Source organism: Myxine glutinosa, chromosome 9 (genome assembly GCF_964187855.1).
Source record: "Myxine glutinosa chromosome 9, kmMyxGlut1.1, whole genome shotgun sequence".
NCBI lineage: Eukaryota > Metazoa > Chordata > Myxini > Myxiniformes > Myxinidae > Myxine > Myxine glutinosa.
In genome coordinates this window covers 137,709,366-137,731,929 of record NC_136269.1, presented here as the reverse complement: position 1 = coordinate 137,731,929, position 22,564 = coordinate 137,709,366, and the positions used below count along the sequence as shown (strand labels likewise).

General features: G+C 48.5%; 1 protein-coding gene across 3 annotated transcripts in view; it reads right to left on the bottom strand.

Annotated features, from left to right (window-relative positions):
• Positions 1-21,586, bottom strand: part of LOC137434864 (uncharacterized) — a 28,684-nt gene extending 7,098 nt beyond the window's left edge. For 2 of the 3 annotated variants that reach the window (XM_068128021.2, XM_068128022.2), the window contains exons 1-2: positions 21,276-21,586; positions 13,020-13,470 (exon numbers count right to left, since the gene is read on the bottom strand). In XM_068128021.2, coding sequence (XP_067984122.1) covers positions 13,020-13,467 — 448 coding nt within the window. In that variant the 5' untranslated portion in view covers positions 13,468-13,470; positions 21,276-21,586. The remainder of the gene's footprint in view (positions 1-13,019; positions 13,471-21,275) is intronic. The other variant, XR_010985957.2, reaches the window with a different exon arrangement.
• Between the last annotated feature and the right edge of the window lie 978 nt (positions 21,587-22,564).

Sequence of the window (22,564 nt, the reverse complement as noted above, 5' to 3'; positions counted from 1 at the left end):
GAATCCGGAAAGAATTCGCAAACTAAACATACAGCCGGTAGGGAGCATTATTTACACGACTACGCTGCTATTTACACTACGATCCAGGACCTGTTTCTGGAGGAACACATGCAGATGTTATGCATAGAGAGAGCACGCATGCCAGCATCGATACACCAACCCACGAGTGCTCTGTGGCCTACGGCCTTTAATAATGTGCAGAGCACCCCTTCCAAGCATCAAAAGCACCACCCCATCACACAGTCAGCACCATCCGGTGCACCAATAAAGTGTTTATAAATCATTGTGTGGTGTCGCAGCCGGCCGATGTTCTGCCGCTGGTCTTGCCTTCGTGTGGTGCACTTGGCCTTCTTACTTCCTTCAAAAAAAATAAAGAAAGGCGCCAACCGCGTCCATTTCCTTATTGTGGCCGTCAGGGGGCCAACTATTAGTGGTTCACCTGTTTGGCATAGGTGCCACGTTGACCCAGAGGTCCATCAATGGGTGGTGCTTGGCCGCAAAAGAACTGCGGTCCATGGTGGGTGGCCACAAACATTGCGGTCCATATGGTGTATCGATCCAGGCAGCAAACAGCGAAAGTGCAGGCCCACAACTGCGAAGCCAGCACCTCTCTCTCCTCTCTCTCTACCCCAAAGCCAGATCCTCGGAGGTGGGAGACAAAAGAAGAAGACAAGTGAGTAAGGTGGTAAGGGCGCAAAAGTGCACGCAATGTAAGGTAATGCACACTGGGGGCACATGGGAACCAGGTGAGCCAGGTACGTTCCTACCGTACGCCCCCCCCCCCCCCACCAGGTAACCTACATGGCCCCTCCCTTACCCCTTACTGCATCCACAAAACACAACACTACCCATAAACATCTACTTTACCAATCAACAAACGTCCCTACTGTCTTCCCCGTTCCTCCCATAAACCAAATTCGTCTTCTCTCCCTCCTAACCAATCAAATTTGCCATTTTCAACTCTCATCAAAATTTGCCATCTCCAACTGAACATCACAATTTGCCATTACCAATTCATCATCAGTCCCTCCTAAGGAGGGAGAGATGGAATCACCCCAATGTCTCATCCACGTCGTGATGCGTCTCACAAATCCAACAGCAGTCCTTACTTCCTGCAACAGAACAAAGAAAACACAGGCGTGGAGTCATCATCATCACCACAGGCAAGTGGCTGCGTATGGTGCGACAGGTTCATCAATCCTAACTATTTCCTAAATGCCTTTAACAACTTTACACTACCCGGGGTCTTTCTCCGGCCAAACCATTGGCCCTCTTACACTATGGGTTCTAAAAACCAATTCCCATTGGCCAAACTGTGGTGCTCTTCAATTTGGGGTCTCACTCCCCCGATTCATCTCCCGGTGCCCTCGTACAATTTCTGGGCTGTGGCGTGTACCTCTCCCAGCGGGTCTACCCACCTGCACACCTCCACCACTGCAGTTGCCTCCGAGCTTACCTGCTCCTTACCCTAACCTAACTACCTGGGGAAGGCCCTCTGGCGCTCTCCCCACTCGGTGCCCTCTCTGGCACTGGGCTGCCCGATCCACACCCGGGATCCTCAGGCACCCACTCATAACTACCGGCTCCCAGAGCCCACCTGCGGCCTCACCTGGCCGACATCCTCACAGTGGTGGAGTGCCCAACCAACTACACGCACTAACAGGCTACACGCCCAGCCATTTCCACAACACTAATGCACCCATCCACAATACCATTCTGTCACCCGCACCACAAATGCCAATATCCAACCACAATTTACCTATACCCTCTACCTAACACTTACACTACCCGCCCCGGGTACTCGTGAAAGGGGTCCACTCTTCCCCCATCCACACCTTCGCACCATGCACACCACTCCGTACCACTTACTCCAACTCTCTCCACACACCTGTACCTGCACACCTGTGCTCTCACACCTGGTGCCACCTGCACCCTTCTCTCCCCAAGCGCATTCGCGCTGATCCATAACACTCACTACTCATACACTGCTCCACACACCTGTCCAGTTGCACACCTGTGCAATCACACCTGTTCCATCCTCACACACACACGGCATCATCTCATCTAACTACTCCCCTCTGAAACTTGCGCTTCCCAGTCGTCCCTTTAAACTATTGCGCTCCCACGTCATTATCATCCATACTAATCTACCTGCGTCCCCACTACAGGTATCAGTCACTATCTAACCTTAACGTCACCTAATGTCATCTTCGCTAGATCCCTATCAAGATAACCTAACCCACCCGGGCTAGTTTTCACTGCCATCAACCCCATAATCTATTGCGCATTTGCCCCACCATGGGAAGGGCGGCAGGGATGCCAGCCTTACCCACCGGGCCCATCGCTCACTACCAATTTTTGCACATCAAATTTCAACAACTCAAAAATTTGGCCAATCACTACCCATCATCTGCCAATCACTACTGCCAATCCCTTGCCAATCATCAAATTTTGTTTTTCTCTAATTTTGGGTCCAAAACACTAACCTCATCACCCAGTCTACTCACTAATGCCTCTCGGTGCGCCAATTCCTGTCCAAAGCCCGGCTTCGTAAAGCCGAGCAATGAATGCTGGTTGTTTTGTGCCGGCGGCTGGGTGCGTCCGGCATTCGGGGCAGGGACAGGAGCTTACCCGGCCCGAGACCCCACGCACCATCTCGGCACGGAGCCATCCCATGGCTCGATCTCGACCTGCCGGCACGTCTCCACAAAACGTGGTCGCCATGACGACCCTTCCTATCCAGCTGCCCGCTCCACCTAGTGGAGCCTGGACGCGGCCGTTCAAAGCGAGGCCCGGCACGCACCGAGGGCCCGCTTCGGCTAAAAGTCGACCTAACCTCTAACCTGGTTACCGTCGATGCTTCACCTGGATTCTTACATGCATATGCTACCCCTTGCTTGCTCATACCTTTCCTTACACACCCAGGTACCCTCATTCCACTCACAGCCTTGGTCACACACCTGACCACCGAGCACTTTGGCACACATTCGTTGGTCGCACACCTCACCAACACACCTCTTCGCGCCCCCTCCTCTGTCACCTCCTCTGTGACAATCACAGGTGTGCTCTCATTCGCACACCCAACCACGTGCCTCACCACCAACTCCAGCGTGCATTCCCACTCACGCTCTACCATTCCAGGTGTGCATCCTTCCATCCCAGGTGTGCATCCTCGCTCACCTGTCACCACCAACTCACGCTCCGTGTCACTCTCACTACTCTCACCTCCATTCTTGACAGCGCACTCACCCTTACTCTTGACAGCGCACTCTTTCCTCATGCACCTGTCCGTCACACACCTTTCTCGCGCACACTCTCCCGTTACACCCTCTGTAACACTCATCACAGGTGTGCATTCTTCCTTGCCTTTGACAGCGCACTCTTTCCCCATGCACCTGTCCGTCACACACCTTTCTCGCGCACACTCTCCCGTTACACCCTCTGTAACACTCATCACAGGTGTGCATTCTTCCTTGCCTTTGACAGCGCACTCTTTCCTCATGCACTTGTCCGTCACACACCTTTCTCGCGCACACTCTCCCGTTACACCCTCTGTAACACTCACCATACCGCGCTTCCATGTGCCCCCTCGCACACGTGCTACGACCGACTCATTCTCGCCAGCACCCTCACTCCTTGGCACACACTTTTTCCTCACACTCCCCAGAGTCGGACTTTCTCGCACACCTCCTCTTTCGCACACCAGACCTGTCGCACACTTCACCAACGGCCTCTCACGAACACCCGGGTCCATCTCGACCCCCAAGCTTCTTAAATCACCTGGCGCATCATACGCACGACCATATTGGTCACCACTTACACCGGGTCCTCTTCCTCTTCGCTTCTCCTCCATCACCTGCGAATCCCTCATCCGGTTAATGGGCACATCATCATGATCCAAACACAGACTTTGGACCAATTCTTTTATCTCCTCTTTTATCTCTTTCTTATCCCCTCTCCGTCGCTTCTTAATTTCGCTCATCCCTTCTTCCACTTCTTCTAATTTCTGCTTCACCTCTTTTATTCCCCGGTACGTCTCCTCAAGCTCGTCCTCCAAGGCTACCTTGACCGTTTCCATGTGCGTCCTCACCTGCCGGTCCTTCGTCTCCATTACCTCTATCACCTCGTCCAACCTCGTTGTCAGTCCCTCACGTACCATCTGACATTCCCTCTTCGTCGCTACCAAGTCATTTTTTAGGTCATTTTGTGTCGCTTTTAACCCTCCTATTACCGCAGTGTTCCTTTGTACCTGCTCCACTAACTCCGTCTGTCCCACCGTCAGCTGCTCCACCTCCTGCGTCAGGTCCTCTATGCCCCCTTGTAACTTTACAGTCCCCTTTCTCACCTCCTTCTCCATGTGCTCCTTACAGTGCCTCACCTCCTCGCGCACTCCTCCGACCTCCTCACTCACTCCTCCTCTGATCTCCTCTCCCATCACTTGCATCTCCTGCCCAGATGCCACCCTCATCTGCTCCATTTCCTCCCTTTGAGCATCCAGTTTGGTTTCTACCCCCATTCTGACCCCCTCTATCTGCTGCCCCATTTGTTTAACTTCCCTTTCCGCTTGGTCCCTCATGTCCTTCAATTTGCTTTCCATGGTGTTTTCTAACCCCTCTAACCCTTTTTGCATCCCTTCCATTTGATTCTCTTGAGCGGCCATTCTGTTTTCTACCCCCATTAACCCCTCCTGTATTTCCCCTAATCTATTGTCTAATTTCCCAAATTTCTCGTCTAATCCCTTAAAATTATTGTCTAATCCCTCACCAGTACCCCTCGCTTCGTCCCTCATTACCCCCATTTCGTTTCCCATTACCCCCATTTGGTTTTCCATTACCCCCAATTGCTCACTGAGCATTCATCCGGTTCCCCATTACCCCCATTTGGCCCTCCAATCGCTCACTATTCTGGGCCATAAGGGCCTTTATTTGTATAAAAAAAAGGTTCAAATCCACCAGGGGCGCTGCCACGGTCGCGGGCGTGGACGCCGTGGCCATCTGCGAGGCGCCATTTTGCGCGCCCGCTACTTCGTGCGTGACGGCGCTACTTTGCGAACCTGCTACCCTCACTGCTTCGCTCTCCTCGCGTCCCTCAATTTGGTCCTGGACCGACCCTGCCTCACTCTCCACTACCGGACCCCAGCTGTCTTGGTCTGCCATAGCGCGACTTTCAAAATTCGGGTTTTTATTTTCGTATAACAAAATCAAATTTCGCCGTTATAATTACGCGCGGGAAACGCGCTCCGAATCGATTCTACTACAAATTTGGGCCTAATAAATTTAGTCCCGGGTCCGAATTCCACTCCTCGACACCAATTGTTACAGACGCGGTGGTGGATGTTAGTTTACCGAGCGGTTTGGTATGACCACGTCTGCACAGTTTACCCGATTATGCTCGAACGTTGACTAGTCGCGCTACGCTAGGTCAATGAAGGAAAAGACACACGGCTGGGATTAAAATGACACGACACCAGGGATACGGTTCTCAAGACCTCCGGAGGAGATTATATTAAGGCGGAAGGTTAGATTACAACTACAAGAGGGACATCATAGAAAGACAGGCACTTAGACACACTTATATTAACCCCAACAGACGACAGATAAACGGGACAAGGCTGACTCACACGGGGATTGATGGCAAGGAAAGGCGGGTAGCGATGGCTCCAGGTGCACCTGGGCTCAGGGCAGAATCGACCCGGTCCGGTCCAGAGATGCGGGAGGTTTCACAGCGCTCGAGGTGGCGTCTTGTCGTCTCAAGCTGGGGGCGCATCTTACGTCACGTCCGGTGAGTCGCTTCGTATATCCGGCGGGGAGTGACACGCCCTCGGCTCGTTAGCTCCGCCCCAGATGGAATCGGTCCGCCCTTCTTATTGGGTGCGGGGGGGGTTACCAGGCTCCGCCCTTGACGAGGAGCTGACAGCCAGCCCCTTCGTGGTAACCCCGTCGGAGCGCATGGTCATGGCGGCTAACCGAGCCGGTGTGAGGACGCACACTCCCCGCGCCGTCGCCGCGCCGCCCCCCTCTGCTGTTGTAGTTGTTGTTGTTGTTGTAGCTTCTTCATGGGGAAGAGATGCGGGGAGGTATGGGAAGGTCCTAAACTCACTACTGGTGCCATATAATCACATTCTGGTGCAACGAAGAGTCAGAATTAATGGAAACGAGTCCTTAACTGACATAGACTAAGAATAACTAGCAAGATGTCCGAAAGTTGTCTACGTGAGATGCGGTGGACCTGGGCACGACATTTAATGGGGGAAAAAGGGGAAGGTCGGTTCTACAGAGTGTTGTTTACAGACAATGGGACTAGGGAATGGGGGATTGGGGATAGTTGGGGAGTATTGGGGAAATAGGGGAATATTTACAAGCGGATATGGAGGCCAAATTCCATATTCGCAACAATATAATTGTTGTATTATATATTTTTTAAAATATATTGTCAGAAAAAATTGGGTATACAAGTAACTGGAAGAAAAAAAATGAAAACAATTGTGTATATTTATGTTTAGACAATAATTCAATGGTTGGTAGGTAGGAAGAAAATAACTACATGTTTCATATTTGTTGAAAAAAAGTTAAATTCTAATCACTCAAAATTTGTTTCTTCCTTCTGTTTAATGCAGATGCCGGGACAGACATGAACGAACTTGACGATGGTCCAGTTGTAGTTAGTGAAAGCAGTGGAGAGCCCAGCAGAAAGAGAATGTTGCGTTCCTCAGATGCAAACAGCAGCCAAAGAGATTGGAGCAGGCGACATATGTTTCCTGAAGAGTGCATTTTCTGCCATAGCAACCAATACAAGCGCAGTCACATCTCAGGAAAGAGGTCAATGGTAAGGCTAGTAAAATGTGAACTCATCAGTGGAGGTCAACTTCTAAAGGCTGCAAAAGCAAAAGAGGATGTACAAATGCTGCATCAAATAGAAGGGGAGGACTTGGTTGCCAGGGAGCTTCAGTACCATCATGGCTGCTACAAGAACTACACAAGATTTTTGAGTAAACCTGGCAAGCCATTGACCCCAGTTCAAAATGGCTATATTGATGCTTTTGACAAATTCAGCCAAAACACCATCAGAAAGCATCTAATTATAGGCAAAGAAATTCTTACATTGAGTAAACTCAATAAGATATTTATCCGTGCCATTAAAGATGTCAGCGGCATCGATGCACCATATCGAACATGGCATCTGAAGACGCGACTACAGAAAAGCTTTCCACAGTTAGTCTTCATCAAAGCCAAAAGTAGAAACATGAGTGACATTGTGTTTAGTGAGTGTCTATCAGCAGAAGATTTGGCCAAGGACTTGGTAGACGATACAGCAGGGAGTTTAACAGATGACAGCACAGATAATGAAGAGGAGAGTATACCAACTGTTTCAGAATCCAAAGTACCACCCACAAATGACGACTTACGCATGCTGTATAGCGCTGCACTTATCATAAAGGCTGCTGTCTCCAATAAGCCATCTTCACCACCACCATGGCCACCTACTTCTGACGACCTAACAGAAGATAAAGTAAAGGCAGAGGTTCCTTTTCAACTGTTCAACTTCCTTGCTTGGCTGATAGGTGTATCCAGTGAGCCGGATGGTGCAGACTTTGTAGAAGTTCCAGATGACAAACAAAGAAGGCTGCTATCAATTTCGCAAGATATAATTTTCTTGGCCTCAAAAGGAAAACAACCCATGCCAAAGCATTATGCAGTAGCAACCGCGATCCGCCACCTGACAGGTTCCGCCAGCGTAATAGGGATTATAAATGGGCTAGGGCATTGCATTTCACAGACAACCTTAATGGAGTACAATACAGCTCTTGCACAGCGCCAAATCAGCATGGGGGATATGAACTTACCACCTGATATACAGAGGGGGAAATTCACCACTATAGTCTGGGATAATATAGATTTCGGGGAAGAAACACTGTCTGGCAAGGGGACTACGCACAGTACTAATGGTATAATGATACAAAGACCAAGTGAATTACCTGTAGAGATTTCTACAACACCATCTTTGAAAAGGACCAGGCAAAGAACAATTCAAGCTCCTCCCACTGAAATCTGTCCATTCATGGGATATGGGAAGAAAAGGGGACCTCCCTGCCTTGGTACCACAGTAGATGTTGACCAGAACAATCATGAACCTGCTAAAGACCAAGCCAGCAGTCAAGACATGGCATACAACATGTTGAAGTACAAATTTGATGGCATTCCTGGATGGACAGGGTTTAATACATTCCTAACTACAATGTATCCAGTCAAGTCTGTAGTCGGATATCTCCCAGTTCTAAATGCCAGCCCAACTGAGATGGACACTGTCCAGACTATTCTAATCAGGTCTCTCCAGTATGCAGATAATCTTGAACAGTATGTAGTGGTACTCGTCTTTGACCAGGCAATTTATGCAAAGGCCCAACAAATACTTTGGTGCAATGATGTATTCAAGAAGAGGATAGTCATTCGTCTAGGGATGTTCCATACAAAGATGACGTATCTTGCTTGCATAGGCAAGCGGTTCAAAGATGCAGGGCTCTCAGATATTCTTATTGAGGCTGGTGTCATTGCAGAGGGATCAATTGTAGGCGTAATGAATGGCCATCACTACAATCGAAGCATGAGAGCGCATAAATTAATGCATGATGCTCTGAGGTATTTGCAGTGGGAAGCCTACTTCGACAGTGTTAGTGAAGAAGAACAGACAAAAGCAACTGATGTCATGAACAGGCTGCATTTAAGATACAACAAGAAGGAGATATCTGATGCCATAGACAGCGACTCTTTCAAGGACCTAGTGTCATCGTTTGAGGCTTTCATTGAGAAGAAGAGCTTGGAGTGTCCAACATTTGCATTTTGGTCTGACTATATTGACTGTGTTGAGAATGTGATGCTTCTCACTAGAGCTACAAGGACAGGGAATTGGGAACTCCACTTGTGCATTGTGAGGAAGATCCTCCCCTGGATGTTTGCCTACGATAGGCCAAACTATTCACGGTATCTATCAGCTTACTACCTTGAAATGTGCGATCTGCCTGAAACTCACTTCTCGGCTTATGTGGCATTAGCTGATGGAGAGTTTGCTGTCCAATGTCGAGGAATATGGTTTCGCTCAAATAGAGTGCGACATGTGCATTGAGCAGACATGCAACAGGGATGCTAAAACAAAGGGAGGATTGATTGGTTTCACTACTAACCATGGGGCTGTCCTGCGATGGCTACTTACACAACATGAGTGCTCAGCTATCACCAATAAGTGTAAGGAAATGGCTGGGAAGGAAAACCAAGCAAGATCCAGGAAAGACCTTGATCAAACTCGCGTCAGACGTGACGAACAAGATGTTGAAGCTGTCGTCAACACAATACGAAGTATGGTCAATCCATTTGAAGTTGACGGTAATGAGCTGATTCATCTGTCTTCAGGCGTTGTAGCATCCGACAAGATACAAGAAGACCTACTGGAAGCTTATGATAAAGGTACTAAGAGCTTTACTTTGTTTTGCAAAGATCGTCTACAGGTGGAAAACGACTCTTTCTTCGATCCAATAAAGCGAATGAAGCTTGCTACGTTTGAGACGGCAAAAAAGACAACCACAACTACAGTGAAGGGGAAAACTATCACCTTGAAAGCAGACAGAAAACTTTTTGCAAGACCGATATTTATTTCCAAGGTGCGTAAAGTTGATTTACGCCACATGATGACCTACTGCCTTGGTCCGCTGCCATTACCTATAGCAACAGAACTAGGAACTTTAGTGAAGACAGACAAGGCTTCAATCATGCACCATCTGCAGAAATCTGCTGAGCCAACAGTGATTGTGGACAGCATTCCACAAGAAAGTGTTTGGATCATAGATGGTATGGCTATGCTACAGGCATTGCGTTCATCTGCACCAGCTACCTTTCATCTGTTAGCAAAAGATTTGTTTGATAAAGTGGTGAAGCTAGCAGTACGTCAGAATTCCAAAGAGATTCATTTTGTCACTGACACTTACCCAAGAATGAGCATCAAGAATGCAGAAAGAAAGCGGCGTGCTGCTACAGGAGTTCAGATTATACGGATTCAGGTGGACAACACCAACCAGAAGCGACCAATCCAATGGAAGAAGTTCCTCAGTGCCAGTGAGAACAAGGAAGCATTCGTGGAGTATCTTCTACATGTTTGGCAACAGTGCCCTCCTGACTCTTACAGAAATGTGAAGGTGTACATCGCACATGGAGAGCTATGTCATGCCCTCGGGATTGAGAATGGCATGGTAGTCTCAGAAGTAATTCCAGAGCTTCGTTGCAGTCATGAGGAAGCGGACACCAGAATCCTCTTGCATGCCGATTATGCACAGAAAAGGCTACAAGAAACTGACACAGCGCATAGAACGCATTCACCAGCAATTGTCATCAAATGCCAGGACACTGATGTCTTCATAATTAGTTTAGGTTGTGCTCATCAGTTTACTGTGCCTCTACTGTTTCACACCGGTGTCAAAGATAAGGTACGAACTCTTGATATGACATCTCTACAGAGCCAGCTGGGAACTGATGTAACATCTGCGCTTGTGGGATTTCACCCGTTTACTGGTTGCGACTCAGTTAGCGCCTTCAGAGGAAAAGGGAAAGTCACACCTTACAAGCTAATGATTAAGTATGACAAGTACAAAGAAACCTTTCAAGAGCTTGGGGTGTCATTCACTCCATCAGATGACCTAATTGCTAGACTGGAGCGATTTGCTTGCCATGTATATGGGCAGGAGAAAGCAGAAACCGTCAACGAGGCCAGATATGATAAGTTTCGACTTGGTGTCCATGCTGGAGAATCCCTTCCACCAAACAGAGATTCTCTCATCAAACACATCATGCGTGCTAATTACCAAGCTGGTATATTTCGTCGTTGCCTAGAACAGCTGCCAGAAATTCCAGCTCCCAGTGAATCAGGATGGAAAGTTGAAGAGATTGATGGAACACCTTCTCTGGAAGTGGACTGGTGTAGTCTTCCACCTGCTCCTGATGACATCCTGGAGCTAGTACACTGTAGCTGCAAGAAGGGAAAATGTAAGCGTGCACTCAAAGATGACGTGCAGTCAGTGGCTGACGTAACATGCTGCAGTGAGCTTGGTATGCAATGTACAGAACTCTGTAGATGCACTGGATGCGAGAATGGTGAAATTGTATCCGATGAACCAGTTGCTGAGCCAGAGGAAGGAGCTGGTTCTGATGAAGAAGAATATTGAGGTGAAGTTCCTTTTTTTGAGGTCATATGAATTTATCAATCTTCATTTTTAAAGTGTCTTTTAGGTCAAGTGCACAAATATCTTCTGCATAATTTGCGAAGCTGGCCCCTCCTAGGAATAAAATTAATTTATTCTTAAGTACAATCATTTTTTAAATGAAAGTCCTGTGTTCATGATTTCGACCTTATACCTGTGAATATAGTTAATAGTACAAATTTCTCAAACTTGAAAGCTGTAAATTGAACAATGATGTAAATTATAATGTAATGGATATCATAAACAAATTTGATTGTCTCAATTATTTATGTCTGTCTGCCTTATCCTGGCATGTATACATTATGTATTGAACATGGAAACGAAGCAAAAGTAACAGTACTCTTAAACACTGTTAATCATGCAAGCACTTTCCATGACATGCGTAATGTATACATGTTGTACTGTTTTAAATAAATAAGTTGAAAATGAATCTTCTAAAAAGTAAAAGGAGTCAGCCGTCAACTGCCACTCATTGCCATTCTTCAAATCAAAGAAGATGAACTGATCATAGAAGGTAGAAGTGAGAAGTTAATTTTAAAAAAGTAAAATAAAAATGATTTATTTGTGGCACAACATGTGTTTCAGCTGCGGCGGACCATATTTTCAGATTGGATTCATTTTCAACTTATCGCTATGACTATCTAGATACAAAAATATCATGTTTATTGGTGTATTTTAGTGAAAAGGAGGTCTAGAAACAATATCACAATCAATTTTTTTCATTTTACTCCTCAAACTATCCAGAAATAAAAGAAAATGCAGTAACGTATAGTTGATGAATATATATTTACTTGCATTTTCATCAAGTGCGCGTTAAAAATTAATGAGCACCCCTGGTGTCTGGGGACATGGTGTTTCTTGTTCAGGAGCACATCCCCAACCCATCTATAGCAATTTTAAGTAATCCCCTGCGTTGTTGCACGAAATTGTCAAATTGAGCACATTTTAGCCCTATGCCCCATGGCCTATAAGTAGAGAGGGCCCCACACACAATGATTGGTACTTGTCACAATGGACATGTCAACAACACATCGTTGGTCCACACAAGCAGATCTGGAGGGACAGCTGGGGTCGAGTGTATATCAAGAGTTCCAGCTATTCCTGTTTAGTCGGAAGAGCTAATCCTTTAAAAACACTTGTTAAGGACCCAAGTAAGAAATCAAACTGTTCCGCTTGTGATGACATTACGTGATCACGACTTCTTAGTTCGTACGCAGCACAAGGCTGCGGGGTAACATCATTGGCCGAGGGTGCGGCTGTGCCGCTGATGCAGTGCCCTCCGCTGGTTAGGGCAGGAATTTGGCCATGGTGCGGGCGACAGCTCGCCTACTCTTCACAAAGGACACCGTAATTAACATGGCAATGCCATTACAGGCAGGAAGACACCATTTTGGCCGAAGATAGTTATTGTGCCGAAAACTGTAAACTGTGCACTCGATGGTGGTTCTAGATCCTCCACCAGCAGCAACCAGTGCAGCTGCCCGGCACACAGGGAGAAGGTCAGAGGTTTTGAGCACCAAGTTGTACGGAGGTCGCAGAGGAAGACCACTCGGCAGTTAAAACGTCAGAGCCTCGCCTCGCCTGCTGTCGCAAGACCAGTTGGTGGCGACTTCTACTTCAGCTTTGAATTTGGATCTTCCGTAATACATATTCGGTTTTTCAAATCCTACGTCGCATGTTCTGCAGAATTAAACCCAGCACACTGCTCAAGAGCACTATGTTATACTTTATAACATCAAATAAAATCAGTGTTATACCAACAACACCCCCATACTACCTTGCGATAATGGCCCCCGTTCTTGAGCATGAAATCCGCAGTCATCAGCAATCCTTTCACCGATGTATGCAGCATCCTCCGTCAGTGACCCACTATCGCTCTCGAAGTCCGAGGAAAGCAGGAGGCCGAGCTTCTGCACACAGCTCGAAAGTTCACGGCTCACGGCACTCAGCATGGAACACAGCACGTCCGCCAGCGCGGAGCCCACCTGTCCGTCACCTCGCACCTCCCAATGGGATTCGACGAAGTGCCGAAGCTCCACGTACATTGCGAAGCGAAACTTCTGCTTGGCGGTGGAGAAGAGCTCGGCTCTGATGAGAGATGGCTCAGCGCAGATCCGAAAGACCTCTCGGCTATCAATGCCCAGTTCGGTGACGACGGCTCGGGCAGTCTCCATCCTCAAACCCCGCATCTGCAGCCATTCCAAAAAGGGACCTGCTTCAACCATGGCCTGCAGGAACACAACACAAGCACAACTTCATATCTCCCGCTTGCTATCTCTGCAGTTCCTGAAGCTGGAGTTGTTCATCGTGTCACCACTCATGAACACCACTGATCTGTACACGTATACATCAAGTACGACTGTGGTGTGCGTGTATGTCGTATCGAACCATTCCAACACAGTACCTCATCCATAATCCTCCCTTTTCCATCACTTCCACCCTTTTCCATCTCATCCTCCCATCCTCCCCATTCTCACCTCTTTTCTTAACATCCTTCCCTTTCTTCTCGTCTCTTCACCCACCCCCCCCCCATCCCTCTTCTTCTTTCTTCTCACCTTCACCCCACCCTCCTCTTACCTCCACTCCCTCCCCAATCTTACCCCCACCCCTTCTCCCTCCACTCCTACCCTCTTACCTCCATTCCCTCATCTTCACTCCCTCCCTCCCTTTCCTCCACTCCTTCCCTCTTGCCTCCACTCCTTCCCTCTTGCCTCCACTCCCCCCCTTCCCTCTTGCCTCCACTCCCCCCCTTCCCTCTTGCCTCCACTCCCCCCCCCTTCCCTCTTACCTCCACTCCCCCCCCCCCTTCCCTCTTGCCTCCACTCCCCCCCCCTTCCCTCTTGCCTCCACTCCCCCCCCCTTCCCTCTTGCCTCCACTCCCCCCCCTTCCCTCTTGCCTCCACTCCCCCCCCTTCCCTCTTGCCTCCACTCCCCCCCCTTCCCTCTTGCCTCCACTCCCCCCCCTTCCCTCTTGCCTCCACTCCCCCCCCTTCCCTCTTGCCTCCACTCCCTCCCTCCCTCTTGCCTCCATTCCCTCCCTCCCTCCCTCCCTCTTGCCTCCATTCCCTCCCTCCCTCTTGCCTCCATTCCCTCCCTCCCTCTTGCCTCCACTCCCTCCTTGCCTCTCTCTTACCTCCACTCCTCGAGGATTCTTAATCATTACTGATCATTATGTTCATTCTTATGTCTTTCAGACCGTGTTCATTGTTGAAGTTGCAATAAACCGCCAACTGGATTAACAAAGAGAACTGGTCTTATTTATGAACACGGTGCAAGTTGACCAAAGCCGCGATGCCTGCTGTGGGATGCCCAATCGCCGGATGTGACTACACCACTGAAGACCTCGATCCTGCTATCGTGGCCGCACTCATCACTGCCCACAGTGCCATACACGCCCCTGGACATGCCGCCAAGGTTGAAAAAGTCAAAAGGCCCACAATTGTCGCCGCTGGCTCCAGTAAAGAGTGGGCTTACTTCGAGTCACGATGTTCTGAATACGTCGATGCAACCAAAATGACTGGCCGCGATAAAGTAGTGCAGTTACTAGAGTGCTGTGACGAACCTCTGTGCAAGGATCTAACAAGATCGACAGGTGGTAGCCTCTCAAACAAACCCATCGAGGTGGTAATGGCAGCCATTAAAAAACTTGCTGTTCGCGGAGAGAACACTACGGTCGCCAGAGTAGCACTACATAATATGCGTCAAGACCGTGATGAGACGGTGCGCAGCTTCGGGGCCCGCCTACGTGGTCAAGCGGGAATATGCAAATTCCTAATCAAATGCCCTAGTTGTGATGCTGAAGTTAACTACACAGAAGCGATCGTGCGTGATGTTCTTACACGAGGAATTGCTCACCCTGAAATCCAGCTTAACCTCTTTGATAACAAGAACCAGGACATGATCCTGGAGGACGTTTTCCAATTCATTGAGGCTAAAGAATCTGGCAAACGGTCAGCATCTACACTACTGGACACACACTCAGTGGAAGCAGCTAGCAGCACATATCAAAAGGCCAAGCAAGTAACCATCAAGGACAGAAACGACCTATGCTCCTACTGTGGCAAAAAGGGACACGGGAAGAGCGCCCCAGCCCACGTTCGCAAAACAGAATGCGCGGCATATGGTCACAGATGTGGGCATTGCAATCTCGATAATCACATGGAGAGTGTATGTCGCAGTAGGAACAAACCCAAACGCATGAGTGCCTCTTCTAATAACAGTGAAAATGCTGTGTTTGATACCTTATGTACTGTCCATGTATCAGAACAACAGTCAAATGAAACTCCTAACATATCTGGGCATGAATGTAATGAGTTTGATAATGTTATTAATTCGGGTCGATCACGCATTTTGTTTTGTTTTGATCACATTTTGTTACCTAGGAGACATGCTGAATGGAGAAGGTGGATCACACTCGGCAACGGTTGCTAGAGTAAGATGTGCATGGAAGAAGTTTCGGGAACTGAGTGGCGTGCTGATGAGGAGGGGAGTGTCGTTGAAGCTGAAGGGAAAGGTGTATGCTGCATGTGTGAGAAGTGTTATGATTTATGGGAGCGAGACATGGGTAATGAACGTAGAGCAGCAATGAAGGCTGGAAAGGGTGGAAATGCGAATGGTTTGGTGGATGTGCGGAGTATCGTTGAGAGAGAGGAAGACAAATGATGAATTGCGAAAAATGATGGGAATAGAGCCTGTGATTGATGCTGTGAAGAGGAACAGGTTGAGATGGTTTGGTCATGTGTTGAGGAAGGATGAAATTGACTGGTTGAGAAGAGTGATGGAAATGAATGTAGAAGGAAGTAGAGGACGGGGAAGACCGAGAAAGACTTGGCTAAAGATGGTCGAAGAAGAAATGTGGGCCAGGGGGTTAACAAGGGGAGATGCAGAAAATAGGGCAAAATGGAGAACATTGTCATGGGGACCGCAAGGCTAACCCCCGCTCTTGCAGGGAAAATTGCCTTTTAAAATGCCTGTTGTTGTTTGTTGTTGATCACGCAGTGAGCGTTCCATCACCCTTGACCACCATGTTTATGACAAACTCTCTAATACATGGATCAGGAAGGGTTCAAAACCTCAACCATTTGTTAGTGTGACTGTCAAAATCATGCGCAAAGACTACGCAGCCCTTGGCTTTGACCTTTCCACTCAGACCATGACTTGCCATGTCCCCGCGATGGCAGACACAGGGTGCCAGAGTTGCCTTGCTGGTATAAAGGTCATCCACCGCCTTGGTTTGCGCAAATCTGACCTCATCCCAGTAACCATGAGAATGCGCACTGCCAACAATGGAGGCATAAATATCCTTGGGGCCACTGTACCCCGCTTCTCGGGCAAAGACAAACGGGGTCAAGCTGTTGAAACTAGGCAAATGACCTATGTCACAGAAAGCTCTGACAAGCTCTTCCTCAGCAGAGAAGCCTGTCTCGCCCTTGACATCATCCCGGATAGCTTCCCCAAGATTGGTGTAGACCTGTCGGACGCAACAGCAGTCTTACAGGAAGACCCCACTACAGCGTGCCGTTGCCCTCAGCGTCGTCGACCCCCACCACCCCCGACAAAGCTGCCGTTCCCCGCAACTGATGTTAATTGCATGAAGCTACAACAGTATCTCCTTGAATACTATAAGTCGAGCACATTTAACACTTGTGAGCATCAAACATTGCCTCTAATGGATGGCCCGCCCATGAAACTGATGGTGGATCCTAATGCTGAACCAGTGGCACACCACACACCGGTACCAGTCCCACTACACTGGCGGGATGTGGTCAAAGCTGGGATAGACCACGATGTACAGTTGGGTCTCCTTGAACCAGTCCCCATTGGTGAACCCGTCACCTGGTGCCATAGAATGGTTGTCTGTGGAAAGAAGAATGGCCAGCCACGCCGCACCATTGATTTCCAGGCCCTCATCGCCCATGCTACACGGGAAACACATCACACGCCATCACCCTTTCATCAGGCTAGATCGGTTCCGAACGGTAAGAAGAAGACGGTCTTTGATGCGCGGAACGGTTACCACAGCCTGCCCATCTGCAAAGAAGACCGCCACCTGACCACCTTCATCACACCCTGGGGTAGATACCGCTATAACACAGCCCCTCAAGGGTAAATTGCGTCTGGTGATGGATATACAAGACATTATGACGAGATCGTGTCTGACATCCCCAATAAGACCAAATGCGTTGATGACGTCTTGCTATGGTCTGACTCGCTGGCAGACAGTTTCTTCCAGGCTGTTCAGTGGCTTGACACCTGTGGACAGAATGGAATCACCCTGAACCCTGACAAGTTTGTGTTTGGCGAAGATATAGTGGAACTTGCTGGGTTCGAAATAACTCCCAATAGTGTCCATCCTTGCAGGAAATACCTACGCGCGATCCTCGATTTCCCAACACCCAAAGGCATCACAGATGTACGTTCTTGGTTTGGACTTGTCAATCAAGTGTCATACGCTTTCAGTATGGCTGAGAAGATGTTGCCGTTCCGGCAACTACTTAAACCTAGTACACCGTTTAAGTGGGATGAGCACCTCCGTCCTCCAAGATGCATTTGAAGAGTCGAAAGCTGTCATTGCCAGTGAGATCGAGGAGGGTGTCCGGATATTCGACCCAAGCAAGCCCACGTGCCTCGCTACAGACTGGTCCAAGACTGGCATTGGCTTCTGGCTACTGCAGAAACACTGTACCTGTACCAACATAAAACCCTTCTGTTGTCACACAGGATTGAAAATCACGCTCGTTGGCAGCAGATTCACCCACCCTGCTGAATCATGTTATGCACCAGTTGAGGGTGAGGCCCTAGCAGTTGCTGACACCCTAGACAAGGCCAGATACTTTGTTCTGGGATGTGAAGACCTCATAATCGCTGTTGACCACAAACCTCTGCTCAGGATCTTTAATGATCGAAGTCTAGAGGATATTTCAAACGCTCGACTTAGGAACTTGAAGGAGAAGATCCTGTGATACAGGTTCCGGATGGTCCATGTGCCGGGGATTAGACATTGCGCCACAGACTGCATCTCACGCCACCCTACTGGAGAGCCTGTGAAACTGACCCTCACTGACGATATGGCGGCCATTGATTCCACACCCATCATCCTGACGCATTCCAAAACCCTCCTGAGTGGCTTACGTAGATCAGCACTAGAAACCCCCGACGAGTATGTTTCCACGTCTATGTCCTCCCTCGCCTCACTCAGCCTCAAATCTGTAACATGGGACAGGGTTCGAACCGCAATAGCGAGTGACAATAACATGCAGAGCCTTGTTGACCTTATCGAGTCAGGTATCCCTGAATTCCGTCATGAGCTCCCTGGACCCCTACGCGAATACTTCCAATTTCGAGATAGTCTACATACAGTTGATGGTGTCATACTCTACGAGGATAGTATCCTTATACCACCGTCTCTCAGGGATGAGGTGTTAGCCGCTCTGCACGCTGCCCATCAAGGGGTCACCTCTATGACTGCGAGAGCCGAGTCTTCCATCTTCTGGTCTGGCATCGCCCCTGCCATTGCGGCCCTTCGTGCTGGGTGCTACCATTGTAATCGGATTGCGCCCTCCAATCCAAGTGCACCACCCACTCCTCTGACACCTCCAGATTATCCATTCCAATGCATGTGTGCCGACTACTTTCACTACAAAGGATGCAACGACTTGGTAGTGGTTCACCAGTATTCTAACTAGCCGATAGTTGAGAGAGCCTCACATGGTGCAGGTGGACTCATCGCTTGCCGAGGACGTACCTTTGTCACATTTGGTATCCCTGATGAATTAGCTTCTGATGGTGGTCCTGAATTCACAGCTGTCGCTACACGTCAATTCCTCCAGGACTGGGGTGTACATCATCGACTCTCCTCAGTAGCTTATCCACATAGCAACTGCCGTGCTGAAGTTGGTGTCAAGACTGTGAAGCATCTTCTCATGGACAACACTGGCCCTAATGGAGGCTTTGATACCGATGCATTCCAATGTGCACTGCTCCAATATAGAAACACTCCAGACAGAGACACAAAACTCTCTCCAGCGATGTGCATTTTTGGCCGCCCATTTCGAGACTTCATCCCAATACCACCTGGCAGATACAAACCTCATAACACTTGGCGTGGGACTCTGGCGGCTCGGGAGGAAGCACTCCGCAACCACCACATGAGAGATGCTGGGCGCTGGTCTGAATATACCAAGAGACTCTTGCCCCTTGTTGTCGGCGACTGTGTTCACATCCAGAATCAGACCGGGCCACACCCCATCAAATGGGACAAAACCGGCATCATCATCGAGGTTCGCCAGTTTGACCAATATGTGGTAAGAGTTGACGGTTCAGGAAGGGTTACTCTGCGCAATAGGAAATTCCTGCGAAAGTACATTCCTCTGCTAACACCCCTACCAAGATTGACGATAGATGGTGATATTGGAGTGCAGAGACCAATGGTTCGGCAGAACATCCCACACCCATGCATTGTGCACACCACAACCCCGGCCAGTCACAAGGAGGCTTGTGGCCCATCCATTACTAGTCCAATGCCACCGCAACATCCCACCATCAACTCTGACACCACTCCATCGCAGCCACCTGCTACATTTCCTGTTGAATCACCCAGGGTCAACCGGAGCCCTCCTAGCCGCCATCACCTATTTGATGATGCTACATCCCCATCTATGGCTAAGTCATCGCAGGTAACTCGGCACATCAGCGCAGCACCTCCAATGTCACCTCCTCAAGTCAGTGATCCCAAACCCAATACGGTTACCACACGCCCTGCGCTTGACAAACCAGCTGCTGCACCCAGACGGTCCGGCCGAAGCACGAGCAAGCCTGCCTGGCACTCTGACTATGACATGCGATTCTGGCATTGACCATTACTGACATTGTTTGGTTTCTGGTTCACGAGTTCTTCAATTAGCTTCAAAGTTAGTTACATATATTCTTCATATTCTCAGTCTTTGTCATGCCAAAAGACACACACTTGTTATACACTTATATTTTCCATGCCAAAGACTTGGGGGGAGATAGAGGATTCTTAATCATTACTGATCATTATGTTTGTTCTTATGTCTTTCAGACCGTGTTCATTGTTGAAGTTGCAATAAACCGCCAACTGGATTAACAAAGAGAACTGGTCTTATTTAGCTCCCTCCTTGCCTCCCTCTTACCTCCACTCCCTCCTTCCCTCTTACCTCCACTCCCTCCTTCGCTCTTACCTCCATCCCTCCCTCTCACCTCCACTCCCTCCTTCCCTCTCACCTCCACTCCCTCCTTCCCTCTCACCTCCACTCCCTCCTTCCCTCTCACCTCCACTCCCTCCTTCCCTCTCACCTCCACTCCCTCCCTCCCTCTTACCTCCACTCCCTCTTACCTCCACTCCCTCCCTCTAACCTCCACTCCAACCTCCACTCCCTCCCTCCCTCTAACCTCCACTCCCTCCCTCCCTCCCTCTAACCTCCACTCCCTCCACTCCCTCCCTCTAACCTCCACTCCCTCCCTCCCTCTAACCTCCACTCCCTCCCTCCCTCTAACCTCCACTCCCTCCCTCCCTCTAACCTCCACTCCCTCCCTCCCTCCCTCTAACCTCCACTCCCTCCCTCCCTCTAACCTCCACTCCCTCCCTCCCTCTAACCTCCACTCCCTCCCTCCCTCTAACCTCCACTCCCTCCCTCCCTCCCTCTAACCTCCACTCCCTCCTCATAGTCATATCTTCACCCCCACGCCCCACCATCTTACCTTTTCTCACCTTTTAAACTCTTCCTCCCATCCTCCATTTTTACCTTCTCTCCCGTACTAGTAGTAGTAGTAGTAGTAGTAGTAGTAGTAGTAGTAGTAGTACCTTATGTCGGCCTTCCCGTTTCCTCATTCTCACCTCCTTAACATCCATCGCTTTCTTCTCGTCTCTTCACCCCCATCCTCTTACCTTTACTACCTCTTTCTTCCAATCTCCACCTCGTCTCACTCAATCCACCGTATCGCTGTGGTGTTTTAAACTCAACATTCACATTGTTTGTTACATTAAGGGGATTGAAAAAGTACAACGACTTACCGGGACCGTTTTATACTTCAGAGTTCAAGCTCGAGCCCAGAACCAGGTGCAGGTAGTGAGGTACGTTTTGTCCTCACTGGGTGAAATCCGAGGTGTGGGAAGCGTTCTCTCCAAACATTCCTCTTTCTTCGGCTTTAAAGGTTTAACCAGCGCTGCGCAAAACCGAGCGATCGATCCACTACTCATGCCACTATCACTCTGCTCTTAGACGAATTCATGCTCATCTACTGTATTCATATTGATTTTGCTTGGGCGCTTTCCCTTCGGAACCACTTGAAGCGGTGTAGGAGGTATGAAATCTTTGTCGGTGTAAATTCTGACTGGAACTATTAAGGCTTTCGTCTCATTTTTAACATTATAGTCTTTAAATCGCAAAAAAATTAATGGATACGTCGTACAATCTGGTATATTATTAAAATGTACGCTATTCAGTCATCTCATCAGCCTGATTGGTTTAATATCGCATTCCCTCTGCTTGCCGTTCATTGTTTTAATGACGAGTCCACGATAAGATTATTTGTCCAAAGGCGTATTTCATCTTGTTTATGTAGTATAGTTTGTTTTTTAAAAATAAATACATGTTTTTTTTTGTCGGTAACTGTGTGTTTTTAATAACAGTCTTGACTAATGTATGATAGCCATGACGACATAGGTCGTAGCAGAGACTTAAAACTTTCATCCACACCACACTGTACATAATAGTAATTGGCTATTACTTACCCTTCACCTTCCACAGCCACCTTTACACATCCCCTCTCCTTCCATTATCCCCTCAATGGAATGAAATCGTATTGAGGGATTATTTACCCTGGTGTGATGTAATTGAAGAAGAAGAAGCTGGTTTCCTGTGACGTGCTCTCGACTTCCTAGTTCCTTGGGGTTTGTTAAACGGTTTGAAAAGCTGGGCAATGAGCCAATGACCAATGATCGAGTGCGGGACGGGGACCTCGGAAGGCGCCTTGCGCACCTGTAGTGACTAGTGAGATTCAGTAGGACATTAGAGGATAATTGAAGTATAAATGTAGTACTTATTGCTTTACAATAACTGATTATACTTATTCTTGTGCCTTGTTTGTATTTGTAGTTGCTGATTTGATTGAGTAAATTAAAGCCTATGCTATAAATATAATCTGGAAACAGCTTCTTTCTCCATGTACACGAAACTCTCTAGACTCCACCTTCGTACAACAACCACAACTCTAGACTTCTCCGGGGGGGGGGTGTTCGCGCTTTTATTTTCATTATTTTATTCAAATTTTTTTAGATTGTATTTGTAGTTGAATCATCAT